Below are 21,197 nucleotides of genomic sequence, written 5' to 3'. Positions count from 1 at the left end.
CAACAGGATAGTCCCAGTGGAGAAATTGCAGTCATGGGATGAGGCTGTGTTCCAAATAGTAAAATTCACCTCCCCAGAAGCAGTTCTTCTTTCTGCCTCTTCTATGAGTCTGGGTTTATTGTTTCTCTTTGTTTGTTTCTCTCGTTTTCCAGTCAATTATTGCGCCTTTGCAGCTTCGTTGCTTTTGATTGACATTGCCCGGGAAAACTTGGAAGGAGACTGTGAGGCTTTGCAGTGCTGATAGGAGCACTCACCTGGATCCAATCAGGGATGAATTTATTGGAAACTGGGCTTGCGTCATTGTGGGACTGGTTTATTTCTGGTTCATACTTAGCCACTGTAATCCAGCCTGGACAACAGAGCGAGACTCCATCTCAAAAAAAAAAAAAAAAAAAAAAAAAAAGAAGTTCCTTATTGGATACAGGATTTGAAATCTTTTCTCCCTTTCTTTTTCTTTTTGCTATTTATTTATTGAGACTGAGTCTCCCTCTGTCCCCCAGGCTGGAGTGCAATGGCATGATCTCGGCTCACTGCAACCTCAGCCTCCCGGGTTCAAGCGATTCTTTTGCCTCAGCCTCCCAAGTAGCTGAGACTACAGGCGCATGCCACCATGCTAATTTTTGTATTTTTAGTAGAGATGAGGTTTCACCATGTTGGCCAGGCTAGTCTTGAACTCCTGAGCTCAAGTGATCTGCCTGCCTGACTGCCTAAAGTGCAGGGATTACAGGTGTGAGCCGCCACACCCAGTCTAATTTTTTTTTAAAAGAGAAAGTAAAAAAGTAAACCATAGGGCCAGGTGAGGTGGCTCACATCTGTAATCCCAGCACTTTGGGAGGCCAAGGTGGGCAAACCACGAGGTCAGGAGTTTGAGACCAGCCTGACCAACATGGTGAAACCCCGTCTCTACTAAAAATACAAAAATTAGCCGGGCGCGCCTGTAATCCCAGTTATTTAGGAGCCTGACCGAGGCAAGAGAATTGCTTGAACCGGGGAGGCAGAGGTTGCAGTGAGCTGAGATTTTGCCATTGCACTCTAGCCTGGGCGACAGAGTGAGACTCCATCTCAAGAAAAAAAAATAAAAAAAACAAAAAAAAACCATTCCACTATTCTATCAAGCCAGCTGTTTCAGATTGGTGGGGAACGTGACCACACCAGTAAATTCCATAAGCATTGCCGCACTTCATTTGTGGGAAACTGAATTCCTTTTTTTTTTTTGTAATGAAGTCTTATTCCGTAGTCCAGGCTGAAGTGCAGTGGTGCGATCTTGGCTCACTGCAACCTCCGCCTCCCAGTTTCAGGAGACTCTCCTGCCTCAGCCTCCTGAGTAGCTGGGACCACAGGCGAGTGCCACCATGCCAGGCTAACCTTTGTATTTTTAGTAGAGACGGGGTTTCACCATGTTGGCCAGGCTGGTCTGGAACTCCTGAACTCAAGTGATCCACCCACGTCAATCTCCCAAAGTGCTGGGATTACAGCGTGAGCTACTGTGCCCTACCTACTTTATTTTCTTTTTCAAATATTTAATTCACATGCCATAATAATCCTCTCCCGAGGCTTTTAGAGACAGAGTCTTACTCTGTCGCTCAGGCCTCGAACTCCTGGGCTCAGGCTATCCTTCTAACCTCAGCCTCCTGAGTAGCTGGGACTACAGCCACCACTGTGCCTGGGTATTTTTTTTCTTTAATTTTGTTTATTTTTATAGATATGGAGTTCTCACTAAGTTGCCCAGGCTGGTCTCAAACTCCGAGCTGAAGTGATCCTTCTGCCTTGGCCCTCCAAAGTGCTGGGATTACAGGCGTAAGCCACCTCGCCCAGCCGTTTCCCAGTGTAATGGTGTTTCATTTGATTTGAGCCAACATAATACTGTTCTTAAATAAAATAAAAATTAGTGGATTTAAATGCAACGATTAAGTTCGTAAGAAAGATGGGCTGTCCGTGTGGTGGAGGGGCCCACTGAGGGTAGCACTGCCCTCTCTCTATTGCTCCCCACAGGGAATCCCAGGGTCTCTCCCAGGGCTGAAGGTCTTGCTACCAGACACCTGGAGCCCCTCCGCCAGCTGCTTTGAGCTTTCACTTGGGCTGAAAGTGAGCTCGGCCTGCTCCTCTCACCTGCTGTGAATAAGAAGGGGCCACTCCTTGGGACGGAAGGGTTGTCCCATGACTTTCCTCATGCACCCCTCCAGCCTTGTGTTCCCACAATCTGTATTTAGGCCTTGAGACTCAAGCTGTCTCACGGTGTCACTTTTATTCCTGTGGCTCTGTAGTAACCTGTTTTGCGTTGCTATAAAGGAACACCTGAGGCTGAGTAATTTGTAGAGAAAAGAGGTTCATTTGGCTCACAGTTCTGCAGACTGTACAAGAAGCTTGGCACTAGCATCTGTTTCTGGCGAGGGCCTCAGGAGGCTTCCAGTCAAGGCAGAATGGCTGGACGCGGTGGCTCACATCTGTAATCCTAGTACTTTGGGAGGCCAAGGCGAGCAGATCACTTGAGGCCAGGAGTTCCAGACCAGCCTGGCCAACAGAGCGAAACCTCATCTTTACTAAAAAAATACAAAAATTGGCTGGGTGCACTGGCTCACGCCTATAATCCCAGCATTTTGGGCGGCTGAGGCGGGCGGATTACCTGAGGTCAGGAGTTCCAGACCAGCCTGACCAACATGGAGAAACGCCGTCTCTACTATAAATACAAAATTAGCCAGGCATGGTGGCACATGCCTGTAGTCCCAGCTACTCGGGAGGCTGAGGCAGGAGAATCGCTTCAACCGGGAGTCGGAGGTTGCAGTGAGCCAAGATTGGGCCATTGCACTTCAGTCTGGGCAACAAGAGTGAAACTCTGTCTCAAAAAAAAAAAAATGCTGGGCATGGTGGTGGGTGCCTGTAATCCCAGCTACTCAGGAGGCTGAGGCAGGAGAATTGCCTGAACCCAGGAGGCGGAGGTTGCGGTGAGCCGAGATCACGCCATTGCACTCCAGCCTGGGTAACAAGAGCGAAACTCCGACTCAAAAAAAAAAAAAAAAATTCCAATCAAGGCTGAAGGCAAAGGGGGAGCCAGTGCCACCTGGCAACAGAGGAAGTAAGTAGGAGGAGGCGCCAGGCTCTTTTTTTTTTTTTTTTTTTTTGAGACGGAGTCTTGCTCTGTCGCCAGGCGGGAGTGCAGTGGCGCGATCCAGCTCACTGCAACCTCCGTCTCCCAGGTTCAAGCGATTCTCCTGCATCGGCCTCCCGAGCAGCTGGGATTACAGGCACTCGCCACCAAGCTCAGCTAATTTTTGTATTTTTAGTAGAGATGGGGTTTCACCATGTTGGCCAGGCTGTTCTCAAACTCCTGGCATCGTGATCCACCCGCCTCGGCCTCCCAAAGTGCTGGGATTACAGGCATGAGCCACTGTGCCCAGCCCACCAGGATCTTTTAAGCAGTCAGCTCTCACTCATTCATTAGGGTGTGAAGAGCACTCCCAAGACCCAAATACCTCCCACCAGGCCCCACCTCCAACACTGGGGGGAGGGGTCACATTTCAACATGAGGTTTGGAAGGGACAAATATCCAAACCATATCAGGAGCCAACAGGGTTAAAGAACAAATCTTACCTGTTAACCACCTTGGGATTTCTGATGAGCTCGGCCCCATTCATAATTTAGTGAGGTGGACGGGATTGGATTGATTCTCCCCCAAATCAATACACAAATGATATTGCTTAGGGCACTTCCGAGTGCTTCAGCAAGGCCGAGGGAGCTTTTTGGTTGAAAATGGGAATTGCACTCAGCACTGGAAGTTCCTGCAGAGAGGGTTATGTAAACCAAGGGGCAACCTGCTGCTAACATTTTCATTGCAATAAAAGCCTTTTTTTTTGGAATGGTGCTTTTATGACATACTTACTATCACCGTTCCAGGCCTGTAATTTTAAAATTGCTGCTCAATATTGAAGGAGAAATGATTTTACTGCTGCTGGTCTATTAAGGTTCTAGGAACTGGCTGCAGCCTGGAGACTGTCTCTGGCTAGATGCACTTGGGTAAACCACGCCCACTGCCCCGGACAGAAGTTCCTGCAGACGCCCAGGCTGCATGGGTGCACTGTGGCTGGGTGTTCCGCAAGCACTTCCAAAGGCAAGCAGGCACTCAGCTCTGAGCTTTGCTGTTCCCACCTGGACTGACCAAAATCCGCCCCCCCACCGCCCCAGCGCCAGGATTGCAGAAATGCTAGGAAGCTGCACTGAAGTCAATCCAACCCCCGGCCGGCTGCCCCATCCCATGGAGCTCAGGACGAAATGCTGTTATTGCAACTATATATGTTGCCAGTTTATTTGTAGTATTTTAAATTTATTTTTATTTATTTAGTTTTGAGGGAGAGTCTCGCTCTGTCGCCCAGGCTGGAATGCAGTGGCGAGATCTCAGCTCACTGCAACCTCCGCCTCCCGGGTTCAAGAGATTCTCCTGCCTCAGCCTCCCGAGTAGCTGGGATTACAGGTGCTCGCCTCGGGGCCTGGCTAATTTTTGTATTTTTATAGAGATGGGGTTTTGCCATGATGGCCAGGCTGGTCTCGAACTCCTGGTCTAAAGTGATCCGGCATTTTCAGCAGCGGGGATGAACCAATTTGCATGTTAAGAACGTGAGTGATGAATTGAGAGGCAAGGGACCACATGGGGGGCTTCTGTGGAGGTCCAGGAGAGAGGAGATGGTGGCTGGGGACCAGGGAGGTGGTCATGGTGATGGAGAGAGGTGCGTAGGTTTGGGATACATTGGAGGGGCTAGCAGGTTGTAGTGATGGTTTGGATGTAGGGAGATTGGATTAAAAATTATTGACTCAGTAATGAACGTGGCAATGAACTGAGTAGGGCACAGTAGAGAAGGAGCAGATGTGGGGGTGAGGGGTGTCTGGTCTATGTCTCAGTTAGGATAATGTGGGGTTTGCCCTCCTGGAAGTCACCTGTGATAAACCTGGACAGGTGATCAGAAAACAGTTTTTTCAGTTTTATTTGCCAAAGCCACTTTTGGCCTTTGACCTTTGAATAAATTCTAGGATTTTGATGTTGTTTGTTTTGTGTTTTTTTTGAGACAGGGTCTCACTCTGTTGCCCAGGCTGGAGTACAGTGTGTAATCACGGCTCACTGAAGCCTCAGACTCCTGGGTCCAAGCAATGCTCTCACCTCAGCTTTCTGAGTATCTGAGACTGCAGATGCATACCACCAGACCCAACACATTTAAAAAATTTTTTGTAGATCCAAGGTCTTGCTATGTTGCCCAGGCTGGTCTTGAATTCCTGGCCTCAAGTGATCTTCCCACCTTGGCTTCCCAAAGTGCTGAGATTACAAGTGTGAGCCACTGCCCCTGGCTGATTCTAGTTATCTGAAATCAGAAAAGACACCATTCAATGCAGAATTCTCTTCATTGGTGTCTGGTAAGCAGCTGGATAAGAGAGGACTTGAGTTTGAACATCTGCCTGTGGGTGAATGATGGCGGAGGATGTGGGACTCTCCTGTGTCATTGTTTTCTTCTGTGTCACATGTGGGCTTGGGCTGTGTGACTGGTCAGTGGGCAATGATGGTGGCCCTCTTGTTTGGGATGGGGTGGGGACTTACGTGGGATGCCTCCGTGCATCTTCCGTCTCCTCTCTGCCTGTCCTCTGACTCCTCACTCCTAGAGCAGATTCCTGAAGGCATCACTGGCCCACAGTGAGTGTGACAGCAGATTTGCTTCCTCCTAACCAGGAAGCTTCTTGCCAGGAAGCCCCTGCTCTCATGTCTGAGCCCCTCTGCTCCCACACTGCTCCCTCAGCTGCCCCAGCCAGTTCCCATGTTCTAGGTCCACACCCATCATCTCCTTCCCAGTACTGAATTCTCCACTAGTTGGAAGCTTTCAGATTGTGATGAATAGACACATTCTGGATATAGCTTGAGTCAATGGGGGATGTTTATGAAAAGGTGTCAGAGGTGGAGGGACCCAGGAGACTGCAGCTGGAGTGGAAAAGTATCTCAGCAGAGACAGGAATACTAGGAACCTTTCCAGAAGTGGTAGGAGGGCAGCGGGGGGAGCGGATTAGGCCAGAGCTGCATTGGGGACCCCCAGCAAGGGTCCTGCCTGGCACAGCAGCCTCTAGGGGGCACTAGACCATCATGAGACAAACTGGAAATGGGGTGTCAGAGAGCCAAGGTCTCAATATGGGCAGGGAGTAGGATAGGGGAGTGGGGCACTCACTTTGGGCACAGAATTGAAGGAAGTGGCAAAAAACTCAATAATCAAGATAAATCAGCTTTTTTTTTTTTTTTTTTTTTTTTTTAAGGTAGGGTTTCACCACGATGGCCAGGCTGGTCTTGAACTCCTGACCTCAGGTGATCCACCCACCTCGGCTTCCCAAAGTGCTAGGATTACAGGCATGAGCCACAGTGCCCGGCTGATAAATCAGCTTTAATGCAATTTTTTTTGTGTGTACAATGGGGACAGCTATTTCTAGTCAGCCCAAGGTTCCTGGATATCTTGGCTATTCCTTGCTGTGTGGGTTTAGGAGGGTTCACAATGGGATGTGCACAGATTGATTTGGGAGCATGGAGATTTAGATATAGTGATGTTTTGTGATTATAGAGCTCTTATTAGCCTTTCCACTTGGTTCAAAATATAGGAGAATATTTTGATAACTGCATCTAGGGGCTTACTTTTCTTTTGCTTCAGGTTCCAATATGACTCCCTTATTGGTCATTGGTCTGGACACTAGATTCCTTACATAACTTGCAAAACATGCATTGAAGCAGGCAGCATCTTCAAGTGGCAACAAAGCTGTGTATTTTGGCCAGGTGTGGTGGCTCATGTCTGTCATCCCTGCAGTTTGGGAGGCTGAGGCAAAAGGATCCCTTGAGTCCAGGAGTTTGAGGTTGCAGTGAGCCATGATCGCACCACTGCACTCCAGCCTGCGCACCAGAGCAAGATCTTGTCTCTACAAAAAGTTAGAAAATTAGCCTGGCATGGTGGTGCACACCTGTCATCCCAGGTACCTGGGAGGCTGAGGTGGGAGGATTGCTTGAGTGCAGGAGTTTGAGGGTACAGGGAGCTGGTTGCAGCACTGCACTCTAGCCTGGGCGACAAATCGAGACTCTGTCTCTAAAAAAAACGAAGCAGCAGCAGCAGCAGCAACAACAACAACAAACAAACTGCAGATCCACCCTACCATTGCCCCTGCCTCTGTGGAGCGCTTTTGCCATGCGTCAATAAATGCCTGCGCTTCCGAAGTCAGCAGTCTGAGGGACTTCTGAAACCAAATTACACACAGGCCAGGGCTCTATGCGGTCAATCCGTAACGTACCTTGCTCTTTGATTTTTACATTCTTGAATACATTTCCAAAGAAGTCTGCTTTGGAAGAATCACCAGAGGAGTTAGAAGACAGAGAACAAGAAAACCCAGAAAAACTAAGAGGATTTTTCTTCCCCTCAATTTTTATTAAAATCCAATCAACCTGTGCAGTCTGAGTGAGTGACTGTCTAGGCTTTCACGAACAGACCATCAGTTTCAACCTCTCCATATACGGAGAATATCAAATGAGGTGCTGGGGATGTTAGAAAAGGGTTGGGAGCCTCAGCTCAGGTTGGTGGGCCCTCTGTGCTATGGAGCCTTTGGGGAGCCCTGATTTCATCCGTCTTGACCCTAAATGGCTTTCCCAAACCTTCCCCCTGTCTCTCCTGGTTTTGCCTCGTTGGATTCAACCTCTTGATGGACAGCTCTCCAGATGGCAGCCCCAGCCTAAGAAGCAGGCCTCCTCCCCAGTCCCCAGCCTCGCGAGGATAACGGGTAACAGGGTAGCCTCAGGGGGCCCTGGGAGATGTCTAGAGGCCTCTGGCCTCATGTTCACCAATGTCCCTTCAGAGGTCTTGCTCGGCACAGGAGGTTTCTCTTAGAGACGTGACAGGGCACTTGGACTGTGGCAAGTGAAAGAATTGGAGGGGCAGAAACAGGGACACCTTGCGAGGAAGACAGGCCTTAGCCGTGCACCAGCCCTGTGAGGTCACCTAAGCCGCCCTCTCTCTCCCACCTTCTCCCAGTCCAGGAGGGACCAATTCATGGGCCCGGGAGGAGGCCAGGAGAGCAGCGGCCGGGACACAGGGCGCACCGCCAGCCTGGAGCGCTGGGCTGGAGGGCTGGGGGCGCGGACGGGGCGGGGCCTGTGCGCGGAGCTGTCCAGCACCCCAAGGCGGGGCGTGCGCCCCCCGGCCCGCCCCAGCCGCCTCCGCCCGCCCTGCCAGCGCCACTGCGGCTCGGCGGGCGCGTCACGTGGCTGGCGCAGCTAGGCCTCCGGGCTCCGGGCGCGGGTGAGGGGCCGGGCGGGACGGCCGACAGACCCATTGACGCTTCACCGGCGGCACCCGGCCGGGCAGGCTGGGCGCAGCGCGGGGCGGCCTGGGGACGCCGGGGCCGGGCGGGCTGCGCGTCGCGGGGCATGGGCGCGCTGGGGGTCCCCGGGCCCAGGCCGGCCGCGGCGGGGCTCCCGGGGCGCGGGGGCAGCGGCGGGCGGGGGTCCTCCCTGGCGGCCGCCGCTGAGCCCCCGCGGGGCCCGTGACGCCGCGGCCGATGTGGCCCCGCGTGCGCTACGGGCCTGCACCGCCACAGCACAAAGACGCCTCGGGAGCCGCCGTCTGCACCTGGGCCGCAGCCGCCGCGCCAGCCGGAGCCCGAGCCCGAACCCCGGCTGCAGCCGGAGCCACAGCCGGAGCCAGGCAGCAGGAGGCGGCGCCTGCGGGCGGCCGGGCCAGGCATGGATAAGCGCGCGGCCGCGGGGCTGGAGGGCGCGCTGGGCGCCCCGGCGCAGCTGGCCGTGGTGTGTCTCGGTGAGTGGGCCGCGCGGGCCGGGCGGGTCCGGGTCCCGTATGGCAGCTCCGCGCGGCACCGGGACCGATCCCCTCTCCGACCTTGGCTTCCCGGGGCACCGCACCTCGCTGTCTCCCGTGCGGAGGCCCAGAAAGCTCCCAGTACCGCCTGTCCGCCCGCCGGGCTCTGGGCCTGGGAGGGCGACTCTGGTGGCGCAGTCCCGGATCCCACCCCGCTCAGAGTAGCGCCCGGAACCCGGGGCTGAGCGCTGGCAGGCAGCCCTTCGCGCAGGCGGCAGCCTTCACCGGGCCCGCCCGCGCTGAGCCTGGAGGCCAGGGGGTCCCGGGTGCTGGGGACAAAGGCCAAGCCGGCTGTCCCCTGAAGAAACTGTTTCCGGCCCGGAGTTGGGGGTGGGGGCGGGTGCGGGGCAGGGCTGGAGGAGGGTGCCAGAGCGGAGGCAGCTTCCAGGGGACTCCTGTTTTCCGTTTGTGTCTCTCAGCCCCGGAGCAGGCCTGTTTAATCTAGGGGGGTCCTTGGGTTGGGCCAGGAACCCGTCCAGCTCAGGCATGGGGTGGGAGGGGCTCCTGCCTTGCCTGGGAGTTTTTCTGTCCAGCTTTCCAGGGCTCTGTGTGGGCGAGAGTTAAATCCCCAACCCACATGGCTCCTTTATTTACTGTGATGAAGGAGGGAGGCCATTATAAGAACTGGGGGTCATTAGGGGACACCCTGTGATGTCACCAGTGAGGGCTCTGTAACCTGACAGGTTTGTTGAAGCCACTGAAATGACAAAGTAATCACCCCCAGGAGTCAGGGAGCTCCCAGGCTCCGGCAGTCCCTTGCCCCAGCTGTGTGAGCCTGGCTCAATGGGATGTACATACGCTGGAGAGAATGGAGAGTGTAAACCCAGCACACCCACCCCAACCTGGGTGGGGGGCCGTGTGTGCTGGGCTCTGAGCTGCTGGATGCTGGCATCCTTGGTGGGCAGGGCAGGGGGACAGGCCCTCTGTGCTCAGGAGCTTTGGCCTGGCTCGTCCAGGGGGCCTCGGTGTCCTGAGTCGGGCAGCGGCTCCTGCTTCCTGGCCAGGCAGTGTCTGACCCACATCCTGAACCCCTGGACGTTGGACTTGATCCCCAACTCTGCCCATATCTTCTCTCTGGGTGCTTAACCCCTGGGGCAGAGCAGAAGGTGAAAGTGAGGGCCAAACCCCACGGAGTTGGGCACATGAAGGCTGACTGGGGAGATTTGCCTCCCTTCTCCAGGTCGGCGTGGCATGGGGGAAGAGCATGGTTCCGTCACTAGCTGTGGGCCCTGTAAATGGGGATGATCAGAACTGCCTCCCCTCCCGCCTCTGCGGCTGCTGGGCAAGCAAAGCCCCTTGGAGGGGGAAGCTTTCAAAGTAGCAGGAGCAGGCCAGGTATGGTGGCTGGTGCCTGTAATCCCAGCACTTTGGGAGGCCAAGGCAGGAGGATTGCTTGAGGCCGGGAGTTTGAGACCAGCCTGAGCAACACAATGAGACCCCATCTCTACAAAAATAAAAAATAAATAACCAGGCATAGTGGTCCACACCTGTAGTCCCAGCTACTTGGGAGGCTCAGGTGGGAGGATTGCTTGAGCCCAGGAGTTTGAAGCTGCAGTGAGCTATGCACTCCAGCCTGGATAACAGAGCAAGGAGGCAGGGAGGTGGGGTGAGGGTGGGCTCTCTTGATGGGCAGGCTTGGGCTGTGCTCTGGGCCTTGCCTGGTAGGAGGAAGGGGACCAGTGGGCCAGCCTTGGGTTTAGCTGTGGTGTCCCGCATGGGCTGCTGCTGGTCTCCAGCAGGTACCTGGGACCCTTGATCCCCTCTTTGTGTCTCCCTCAGTGAACATCTTTCTCACCGGGAGGCTCAGCAGTGCGGTTCCTGCCTTAGGTAAGTAAGCACTTTCTCTCCTTCCTCCCTCCCTCCAGGCCCTTCTGGGTTTGTGGCCCCTGAGGACAGTCCTTCAGGGTCCTGTCTCCACCCTGAGTTCCCGCCAGCATCTTTTCTACATCACAAAGGAGCTGTTTGGCTTTGGACAGGCTTCAACTTCTCTGAGCCTCAGTTTCCTCATCTGTAAAGTGGGTGAAATAACAAGGTCTACTCAAAACCTGGCTCTTAGGGTTCCATGAGCCAGTGAGGCAAGCTCTCCATGTGGTGCCTGGCACATTATGGCTTTATACCACTGGCAAGCTGCTGAGGGTCCCATGGAATTGACATCTTGTGCTCTCACTTGGGCCGTGGGCTTCCCTGAGGTCTGTGAGGCACTGTGAGATGTCTGCCTTTTTTTTTTTTTTTTTTTTTTTTGAGACAGAGTCTCACACTACTATTGCCCAGGCTGGAGTGCAGTGGCTCGAGCTCTGCTCACTGTAGCCTCCCCCTCTCAGGTTCAAGCGATTGTCCTGCCTCAGTCTCCAAGTAGCTGGGATTACAGGTGCCTGCCACCATGCCTAGATAATTTTTTTATTTTTATCAGAGACAGGGTTTTACTATTTGGCCAGGCTGGTCTTGAACTCCTGACCTCGTGATCCTTACACCTCGGCCTCCCAAAGTGTTGGGATTACAGGCATGAGCCACCGTGCTCAGTCGATGCCGGCCTATTTTAAAATAATTCCTAGGTTTTAATTTATAGGGGTATGATGGTGGGATGACACAGAGTGGCCCATGCCATGGAGAGAAGACTTTATTAATTTTCTTGAGAGGAGGGGCATGCCACGCCATGCAGGGCCACCTGGGAATTACTAAGTTTGGACAAGCAGAAGCAGGAGTGGGAGAAAGGGATACATTAGAGCCGGCATTAGCGCTTCCATAGGAAATTCGAGGCAGCTGGGCACGGTGGCTCATGCCTGTAATCCCAGCATTTTGGGAGGCGGAGGTGGGCGGATTGCGTGAGCATAGGAGTTTGAGACCAGCCTGACCAACATGGCGAAATCCCGTCTCTACTAATAATACAAAAAATTAGGCGGGCGTGGTGGCGCATGCTTGTAATCCCAGCTACTTGGGAGGCTGAGGCAGGAGAATCGCTTGAACACGAGTGGCAGAGGTTACAGTGAGCTGAGATCGCACGACTGCACTCCAGCCTGGGTAACAGAGCAAGACTCTGTCTCAAAAAAAATAAAAAACAAAGAAAGTTGAGGCAGGGCAGAGTAAACAGCTTAGGATTGGCTGGATTGAGTCATTCTGCTGGACTTGGGCTATGGCGGTGCCCACTGGTTGCCCAGTAGCTGGTCTGGAGGTGCTTCAGGGCAGGGAAGGCATTGGCTTGGTGTGGGAGGTTAGATAAGAAGATGGGTGGAGGGCATGGCCTTGCATCAGCTGCACGTGAAAGGTGAGTTGCAGGCAGCTGACTTGCAAGAGGGAGGTAAATATTTTGGCCAAAACTACATACAGAATCCGAGAGGACACAGTGAGAACGCTGCCCCCGCCTCTGCCTGTTGGCGTGAGTCTGTCCAGCCGCTGGCTGTCTTTAAGCTCCTACCTCGTCCCGAGCACTGCAAAGACCATCAAGAGCTGGAGGGGTGGCCGAGCCCATCCATCCTCCATTGCTGGAGGGAAGGGGCTGCTGGGGTTGGCAGTGGATAAGCCCAGGCCCCCTGGGGCGCTCGTGCTGCCTGGAGAGTCTGAGAGGGGCCTCAGGGAGCCAGTTCTGTCATTGATAAGCCCCCACAGACCTCCGCAGCTCTTGCTAATTCCACCTATATACTGCCATTTCCAACAAGGATTTCTATAAACATGTTAAGTCTGGCTGGGTGCAGTGGTTCGTGCCTGTCATCCCAGCACTTTGAGAGGCTGAGGCAAGAGGATGCTTGAGCTCAGGAGTTTGAGACCAGCCTGGGCAACATAATGAAACCCCTATCTCTACAAAAAAATCTAAAAATTCGCTGGGAACCCTCCCTCCCTCCCTCCCTCCCTCCCTCTCTCTTTCTCTTTCTCTCTCCCTTTCTTCCCTTCACAGTCTTGCTCTGTCACCTGGGCTGGAGTGCAGTGGTGTGATTTTGGTTCACCGCAACCTCTGCCTCTGGGTTCAAGCAATTCTCCTTCCTTAGCCTCCCGAGTAGCTGGGATTACAGATGTCCGCTACCATACCCAGCTAATTTTTGTACTTTTAGTAGAGATGGGGTTTTGCCATGTTGATCAGGCTGATGTCAAACTCCTGACCTCAAATGATCCTCACGCCTTGGCTTCCCAAAGTGCTGGGACTACAGGTGTGAGCCACTGCACCTGGCCCCTTTTGGGTTTCTTAACCCTACACCACCCCAGGAATCCCAGTTCAGCACCTCAGGACTCTGTGGTGTCCTCATGGCCGGTAGCCTCAGCCGGTAGAGGGAACTAGGCTGGGGCTGGGGCTGGGGTGACTTTGAATGTTTGGATGACTGCACCCTGAGATCCCTCGCCAATAGTTTATCTCCTCCCCGCTACCCCGGGCGGGGAGCGGGATATACAGTACAGTGCTCTATTTCAGGGGCAGGATCGGAAGCTCGTTGTGGGGGCTGCCTCCCAGAGCCTTGTGTAAGTCCCAGGTGCAGAGGCTCTGGCTTGCACCTCATTGTCCCAGGACTGTCAAGGGTCTGATGGTGACTCGGTGGTGGCCAGCCTTGCTCCAGGGCCAAGAGTTCTGTTCTTATCCTTGATGTTCTCACGAGCTTTCCATAGGGTTGCCAGCTCCCTATTAGTCACAGTCCTGGGTCACCTGGACCTTCATTGTCCCAGTAGGCCCCCAAGGGAAGGGGCTTCAGCTCCCAGCTCCTGCCTCCAGCTGCCCAGCAGGTCCTCAGACGGACCCATCCACTCAGGGACCCACATTTACGGAGCACCTGGCATCCTTCAGGCACTGTGCAGGGTCCCGGACACAGCCGGCCGGCCCTGCCTTCCTGTGTCATGTTCACTCGTCAGTCTTAACAACAAAAGGGAAATTCGGGTGGCCCAGGCTGGGGGGAGGGGCGGAGGGCGGGAGCTCTGCAGGGGGCAGCCTGGAGGGCTTCTCTGGGAACAGACCACAGAGCTGGGAATGGAAGCTGACTAGCAGTCCATGAACGGGATAAGAGGGTGGGGAGAGCACCCACTGTGGACCACCAGGGCCTCCAGAGCAAAGTCCCCTTCCATTGTGAGGGATCGGAGAGGTCTTGGGGGGCTGCTAAGGGTTATGGGGGGGACAAGGCCAAGCGTGGCTCAGGGAGGGGGCTGGGGCCACTGTAGTGAATTGTGGTTTTGTCCTGAGAGCATGGGAGGCAGCCAGAGGGCTCTCCTCTCTATTCTGCAGCTGGGTCCCAGAGAGTCCTGCTGAGAACCATAGAGAACTCTGCAGGATCATTCTGCCAGGGCTGGCATTGGGAGGGCAAGGAGGGAGTGTCACTGGGCTCGGGAAAAGGGTTGTCCCTCACCTCTCTGAGCCTCAGTCTCTCCATCTGCAAAATAGGCCCTGCCTTTATCTCAGGCTGTTGTGAGAATCAGATGGACCAGTGTGGAGAAAGGTCTGGGGGGGTGAAGGGTAGGGGAGGTGGCCAAGTGCAGGGGCCAGCCACCCGGTCTTAGGAGGGCCAGGGCACAGCAGGGCAGGGCAGGCTCACCATGCTGCCCTGGCTGGTTTAGAAGCAGACAGCATGGAGAATGCATGGGTTAAATCGAAGCCAGTGGCGCTGGGCACAGAGGGCTCCTCCCTCAAGCTGGCGGGCGAGATGCCCTTTGTTCAACCTGAGTGGTATACAGTTGGCACTCCATGAATGCATGTTGGCTCAGTGCTGCGGTGAGAAGCTGAGGCTACCAGAGGATTATGGTGACTCCTGACTCTGCCCCTCCCTAGCTGTGTGACCCCAGGCAAGTCACTGACCCTCTCTGAGCCTGTTTCCTCACCTGGTTCTGAGATCTACCTTTGGTGGCTTCCCACTTGTACTCAGGATAAAACCCGAATTCTGCGCAGGTGTGATCAGACCCAGGTTGCATTTCCAGCCACAGCTGGACTTTGCCACCTCCCTGCAGGCCTGTCGTAGGATCTTCTTCACTCCACCCAGGGGTTCTGCATAAAGTCCATCTGCTCCCACCCCCAGCCTGTGAGTTCCATAGAGCTGGCCTTATTCCTGCCTTACTCAGCGTGCTTGGCACATAGTAAGTGCTCAGTAAATACATGTTGAGTGAGAAAGCCCTGGGAGAGCAGGCAGGGGACTGTCACAGGATGGGCTACGCCAGCCGGGCAGGCCTAGGGGTGTGGACTTCTCCACTGAGCCGAGGCCACGAGGCTACACCTTGGAGGTTCTGGCTGCCAGGAGGGGTTGTTGGTGTGTTCGCTCCCAGCCCAGCTAGAGATGCAGAGGATAGGACCTAGGCTCTAGCCTACTGCATAGGGTTGGGGGCTGCAGGTGCCCAGAGTATAGGGGGCCCTCCTTGGCCTCCCTATGTACCACCTTCATGAAGTCCCGAGTTGTGGCCTTGCCCTTGGCATGGCCATTCTTTGGCCGGACTCGATCCCATTATGTGGGAGGCCTGTGCTGAAGCCCTGTCTGCCCCTGACCACAACCCGCTTCCCAACCAAAGATGGGCCGGCCTTTCCGACAGCGGCCTGCAGCGGGAAGCTGGAGCAACACACGGAGCGGCGCGGGGTCATCTACAGCCCGGCCTGGCCCCTCAACTACCCGCCGGGGACAAACTGCAGCTGGTACATCCAAGGCGACCGTGGGGACATGATCACCATCAGGTAGGGGTGCCCGGGGGTGTTGGAGGGAATCATAGTGGGCCTACGTGCGTGGGGTGGGTGAGCATGTGTCTTGAGTGTGTGAGGTGTGGAGGGCGCATGCCCGAGGGTGTACGTGTTTGTACACAGGTGTGGGATCACGTGCATGTGCGTAAGCACGTGTGAGGTGTGTGTGAGTGCTTGTGTGTGAGCAGGTGAGAACAGGTGTGTGGGTGTGTGCGTGTGTCTGAGCATGTGAGCAGGTGTGTGCAAGTGCAGGCGTATGCATGTGTGAGGCAGGTGTGTGTAGGTATTTGAGCAGGTGTGTAGTATGTGCATGTGTGTGAGCACATGTAAGATGTGTGTGCATATGAGTGCACATGTGTGTATGTATATGAACACACATGTGCCTGTGTACGTGGCCAAGCCCATGTCGGAGGAGACATAAAGGACACGTGTGAGCGAGTGCATGTGTGAGCACAGCCATGCCTGCACAGGTGCAGAGAGCATGCATGTGAGCATGCGTGTACGAAAACAGGTGTAACCATATGTGCGCTGTAAGCATGCATGTGCACATGTGAACACACACACGTGAGTGTGTCCAGTGCCCTGGGTCTCCGTGGGCCTCTGTGGCAAGGTGCCCAAGCTGGACCTCTTCCTGCTTTGAGCATCGTTCATGGGGTGTATGGGGTCTCAGTCACTCAGCCTTGCCAGGAAGGCAGGGCCAGCACACACGCCACTGGGAACACAGCCTGGGACTGGTGGGTATGGTCTGATGTCTCTGAGGTGGCAGGGGTGTCCTCTCTGTCCTGCAGGGGTGGCTGGGGGCCAGGATAGCACTGAGCCCACAGCATGGTTTCTGGAGGGGGCCTTTGGGAGGCGAATTAAGTGGGCAAAGTCTGGGTGCTGGAGCCTCAGGGACATGCAGAGGGAAAGAGGGCCAGGCAGCGAGCAGTGGTCCTGAGAGGCTGGAACCCCTGGCCAGGGGTGGTCATGGCGACATTTGGCTGGGATGTCACTATGGGTTCCATCTGCCATAGTTTTCCTAAATGCCAAAGCCCTAAAGGCACAACCCCCGCTCTTACTCCATAGCTTCAAAGCATGAGGATGTGATGAGCATGGGCAGAGTCTGTCTTAGTCTCTGTGCCTCAGTTTCCCCAAGGGCCAGCTGGTTCAGGGCCAGTGTATCTCCTGAGGTGACAAGCTGTCAACCTGCTGCAGCCTTGGCCAGCCCCGTGGGCAGTCTCACCCTCAGTGCCCATGCCTGGGACTTTGTGCTGGGCCTGTCCCAGTGAACCTGGGCTGGAGGGGTCTGGGCCCTTGGGCCTCTGCCCTTTTGGGGAGAATGTCAGGGCTGGGGGCTCTTGACCTTCTGCTCCCCTTTGGCTTTGGGCTGGGGGTGCCATGTGCACTGATGAAGGGAAGGGAAGCCATGGCAGAGCTGGAAATGACCTGCATGGACGTTGTGATTCTTCATGGAGCTGCCTGTGCACACCTGGATGGGGACAGCGTGGGGACGGAGTGTCAGAGAATGGAGGAACCAGGCAGTCTGGGACACGAGGAGCGGGGGTGGCTAGCTGGGACGGGGCTGGCTGTCCTTGCTGTGGCTCCAGCCTGACCCCTCCCGGCTGGTCCTTGGCCACAGAGGTCCCTCCTGCTGTCTCATGTCTGGGTCCTCTCCATGCCCCGCCCCCACCCACAGCTTCCGCAACTTTGACGTGGAGGAGTCCCACCAGTGCTCCCTGGACTGGCTTCTGCTGGGTCCAGCAGCCCCGCCCCGCCAGGAGGCCTTCCGCCTCTGTGGTTCTGCCATCCCACCTGCCTTCATCTCCGCCCGTGACCACGTCTGGATTTTCTTCCACTCAGACGCCTCCAGCTCCGGCCAGGCCCAGGGCTTCCGTCTGTCTTACATCCGAGGTGATGGCGGCCACAGGATGGGCAGGACACCAAGGAGCACACGGTGCATGCCCACAGGCTCCCGCCCACATGGGCAGCACCCTTCACAGGGCCCCGGCTCCCACGGGGTGTCCCCCGACTGTCCTGTCAATCTCAGGACAGTGGCAGGACTGGGCATGCCGGATGCCTTGGATTCTCAAGATCACTGGCCCCACTTCCCAGTCTTTGGTAGTTGTGGGAACTCACCCCTAACCCTAGGCTCAGGTCAGGGACTGGGCCCGCCCTGGTATTGGGGAGTCTCTGTCTCCACCACCTGCCCGCTTCTGGCCCCAGGCCCCCAGGCTGGAGGGAGGCTTTTCTGTCACCTGACTTTCCCCTGCTACCTCTCCACTCCACAGGGAAGCTGGGCCAGGAGTCCTGCCAGGCAGATGAGTTCCGCTGTGACAATGGCAAGTGCCTGCCCGGCCCGTGGCAGTGCAACACTGTGGATGAGTGTGGGGACGGCTCTGACGAGGGCAACTGCTCAGCACCCGCCTCTGAGCCTCCGGGCAGCCTGTGTCCTGGGGGGACCTTCCCGTGCAGCGGGGCACGCTCCACGCGCTGCCTGCCGGTGGAGCGGCGCTGCGACGGCTTGCAGGACTGTGGCGACGGCTCCGACGAGGCGGGCTGCCCTGACCTGGCGTGTGGCCGGCGGCTGGGCAGCTTCTACGGCTCCTTTGCCTCCCCGGACCTGTTTGGCGCGGCCCGCGGGCCCTCGGATCTTCACTGCACGTGGCTGGTGGACACGCAGGAGTCGCGGCGGGTGCTGCTGCAGCTGGAACTGCGGCTGGGCTACGATGACTACGTGCAGGTATACGAGGGCCTGGGTGAGCGCGGGGACCGCCTGCTGCAGACACTGTCCTACCGCAGCAACCACCGGCCTGTGAGCCTGGAGGCCGCCCAGGGCCGGCTCACCGTGGCCTACCACGCACGCGCCCGCAGCGCTGGCCACGGCTTCAATGCCACCTACCAGGTGAAGGGCTACTGCCTCCCCTGGGAACAGCCGTGCGGGAGCAGCAGTGACGGTGATGCGGGCAGCACGGGTGACCAGGGCTGCTTCTCAGAGCCACAGCGCTGCGACGGCTGGTGGCATTGCGCCAGCGGCCGTGACGAGCAGGGCTGCCCCGCCTGCCCACCTGACCAGTACCCCTGTGAGGGTGGCAGTGGTCTGTGCTACGCGCCTGCCGACCGCTGCAACAACCAGAAAAGCTGCCCTGATGGCGCCGATGAGAAGAACTGCTTCTCCTGCCAGCCTGGCACCTTCCACTGCGGCACCAACCTGTGCATCTTTGAGACGTGGCGCTGTGACGGCCAGGAGGACTGCCAGGATGGCAGCGACGAGCATGGGTGCCTGGCCGCCGTGCCCCGAAAGGTCATAACGGCGGCGCTCATCGGCAGCCTGGTGTGTGGCCTGCTGCTGGTCATCGCGCTGGGCTGTGCCTTCAAGCTCTACTCACTTCGCACGCAGGAGTACAGGTGGGTGCTGTGCTCGCAGCCAGGGCACCGGGCTTCTCCATTGCCCAGGCTTGCTGTCCCTGCAGCTGTGGGTTTGCAGACGGAGGCACGGGCCAGCCACGTGGAGGCTGCCTCAGTGCACACTGGGGTCCCTACATCTTGGGATGTCTGGGTGGAGGGCTGTCCCAGAGTGCTGTTGCCGCTGCAGGCACACGGCAGCCCCGCCATGTCTCCCTCCGCCCACCGCTTCCAGGGCCTTTGAGACCCAGATGACACGCCTGGAGGCTGAGTTCGTGCGGCGGGAGGCACCCCCGTCCTATGGTCAGCTCATTGCCCAGGGCCTCATTCCACCTGTGGAGGACTTTCCTGTCTACAGTGCATCCCAGGTGAGCCCCGGAGGGCATGAGACCCCTCCCGGGCCAGGCATCAAGCTGGAGCTCAGAAAGGGCCCAAGATAGGGGGGCTGGGTGGGACAGTGTGCAGAGGAGGCTGGTCCAGGGGTCACAGGAGCAGGAGGCGAGGTCTGGGCAGGGTGACCTGGGGGCCCACAGCCAATTGAGGGGTGGACAAGGTGGTCTTTTGGGTCTCACGTCCCTTGGGGGGGGGTGCTGACCCCTGCCCCCTCCGCCCCCCCCCCCCGCCCCCCCCACCCCCGCCCACTCCGCAGGCCTCCGTGCTGCAGAATCTTCGCACGGCCATGCGGAGACAGATGCGTAGGCATGCCTCCCGCCGGGGGCCCTCTCGCCGCCGTCTTGGCCGCCTCTGGAACCGGCTCTTTCACCGGCCACGGGCGCCCCGAGGCCAGATCCCGCTGCTGACGGCGGCACGCCCCTCACAGACCGTGCTGGGTGATGGGCTTCTCCAGCCTGCACCAGAGGCTGCCCCCAACCCCCCAGCACCCCTCATGGACACAGGCAGCCCCAGGGCGGCCAGAGATGGACCCCCCAGTGCCCCCGGCCATGCACCGGAGGTGGGACCTTCAGGGCCACCCCTGTCCTCAGGCCTGCGAGACCCAGAGTGTAGGCCCATGGACAAGGACAGAAAGGCCTGCAGGGAGCCTCTGGCAGACGGCCCAGCTCCTGCGGATGCACCTCGGGAGCCCTGCTCAGCCCAGGACCCGCACCCCCAGGCCTCCACTGCCAGCAGCACCCTGAGCCCCCACTCGCCAGAGCCACTGGGGGTCTGCAGGAGCCCCCCGCCCCCCTGCTCCCCAATGCTGGAGGCCAGCGACGACGAGGCCCTGCTGGTCTGCTGACCGCTGGGCACGCTGGTGACCGCCACAGCCCCGCTTTGTAACCAGGGAATACACAGTCATTTCTACCCTGCCTCTGCGTCCTTTCTTACGGAGAGGCCCTCAGGGGCCCCCAGCGGAGGGGCTGGGCCCTCAGCTGGCTGGCTGTAGTGGTGGGCATGGTGGGCGGGAGCTCTGGGACTGAACATGGGGAAGCGTAGACTGGTGAGCCACTGAGTTCAGTCTGCAAGGTCCTAGTGTACACAGGACCCTGGGGTCTCACTTCTCTCCCCCAACTCCATTCTGGGAACCCATTTCCAGAGAAGCAGGGGGCCAGAGCCTTTTTGCTTCATCCGCCCTGCAGTGGCACCCGTCGCCCCCAGAGCTGGGAGTTGTCGTGAGGATGGAGCCGGGCCGTGGGGACGCTGGATCTCATCCACGGTGACTGTTCTGCCCACGCCTCGCCCTCCTCCTGTCCAACAGGGCCCCTGGAGGAGCTGAGTTGGGCAGCTCCTGTGAACCCTCATGTCCCTGGCCAGGCGGATGCCCTCTGCCCTCCCTGAGGGTCTAATCTCCTGGGTACTATGGCAGGGCTGGGGTGTGTGCCAGGAAGCCCCCTGGAGTCCCCTGCAGGCCTCGAGGCCCCCAGGACATGCTACTCTGTGCTTTCTGGGGACAGAGAGGCTGAGGCACCAACAGCAGTGGCCACATTCGTTCCATCCTATCTCAGGGCCTCAGTTTCCCCACCTGTAAGCCAGGGTGCGACTGTAGGCTCTGAAGTCCTGACCTTCACTCTGTGATTTACAGGAGGAAAGACAATCCCAGCCAGGAGCCTCTGAGTTCTGGGTGGCCAAGCCCAGACTGGCATGGAGGGCCTGGGGGAGGGGCAGACTGAGCTGCTCCCCCATCCTAGATGTCCCTTTGGGGAAGGGGGACTCTGGGTGCCATGGTAGGGAGTGCCTGTGTCAAGCAGCAAAGCCCCCAGATGTCGAGAGCCTCCTCCAGAGCTGGCCACGGCACCTCCCTGGCCAGCAACATGTGTGCCCCCTCTGAGGTGCACCCCAGCTGGCCCTGTCTGTGCCCATCAGGGACTCCCCGTAGCAGGAGC

General features: G+C 57.1%; 1 protein-coding gene across 5 annotated transcripts; it reads left to right on the top strand.

The window, feature by feature from the left end:
* Positions 1 to 8,545: 8,545 nt before the first annotated feature.
* On the top strand, positions 8,546 to 21,095 carry LRP3 (LDL receptor related protein 3). 5 transcript variants are annotated; one of them, XM_032249128.1, is made up of 8 exons: positions 8,546 to 8,810; positions 10,650 to 10,697; positions 15,333 to 15,492; positions 17,171 to 17,385; positions 17,763 to 18,879; positions 19,112 to 19,244; positions 19,526 to 20,120; positions 20,454 to 20,530. In XM_032249128.1, exons 1-7 carry the CDS (start codon positions 8,738 to 8,740, stop codon positions 20,111 to 20,113), a joined length of 2,334 nt encoding a protein of 777 aa, XP_032105019.1. In that variant the 5' UTR covers positions 8,546 to 8,737; the 3' UTR covers positions 20,114 to 20,120; positions 20,454 to 20,530. The 5 variants fall into 5 exon arrangements, with proteins under 5 accessions (XP_032105019.1, XP_032105018.1, XP_032105020.1 ...); XM_032249127.1 differs by lacking the exon at positions 20,454 to 20,530 and having other exon boundaries at positions 19,526 to 20,183; XM_032249129.1 differs by lacking the exon at positions 20,454 to 20,530 and having other exon boundaries at positions 8,548 to 8,810; positions 15,354 to 15,492; positions 19,526 to 20,183.
* Positions 21,096 to 21,197: the final 102 nt, after the last annotated feature.

The sequence above is a fragment of the Sapajus apella genome, unplaced genomic scaffold, assembly GCF_009761245.1.
Source record: "Sapajus apella isolate SASKATOON/1434 unplaced genomic scaffold, GSC_monkey_1.0 scaffold68, whole genome shotgun sequence".
NCBI lineage: Eukaryota > Metazoa > Chordata > Mammalia > Primates > Cebidae > Sapajus > Sapajus apella.
This window is presented reverse-complemented; position numbering and strand designations above follow the sequence as displayed.

Bases quoted from the DNA above. Each gene is read 5' to 3' on its own strand.
- LRP3 (XM_032249128.1), top strand. From the start codon at position 8,738: ATGGATAAGCGCGCGGCCGCGGGGCTGGAGGGCGCGCTGGGCGCCCCG. The intron at 8,811-10,649 runs GTGAGTGGGCCG...TGTCTCCCTCAG, and splicing joins GCTGGCCGTGGTGTGTCTCG to TGAACATCTTTCTCACCGGG. The intron at 18,880-19,111 runs GTGGGTGCTGTG...CACCGCTTCCAG, and splicing joins CTTCGCACGCAGGAGTACAG to GGCCTTTGAGACCCAGATGA.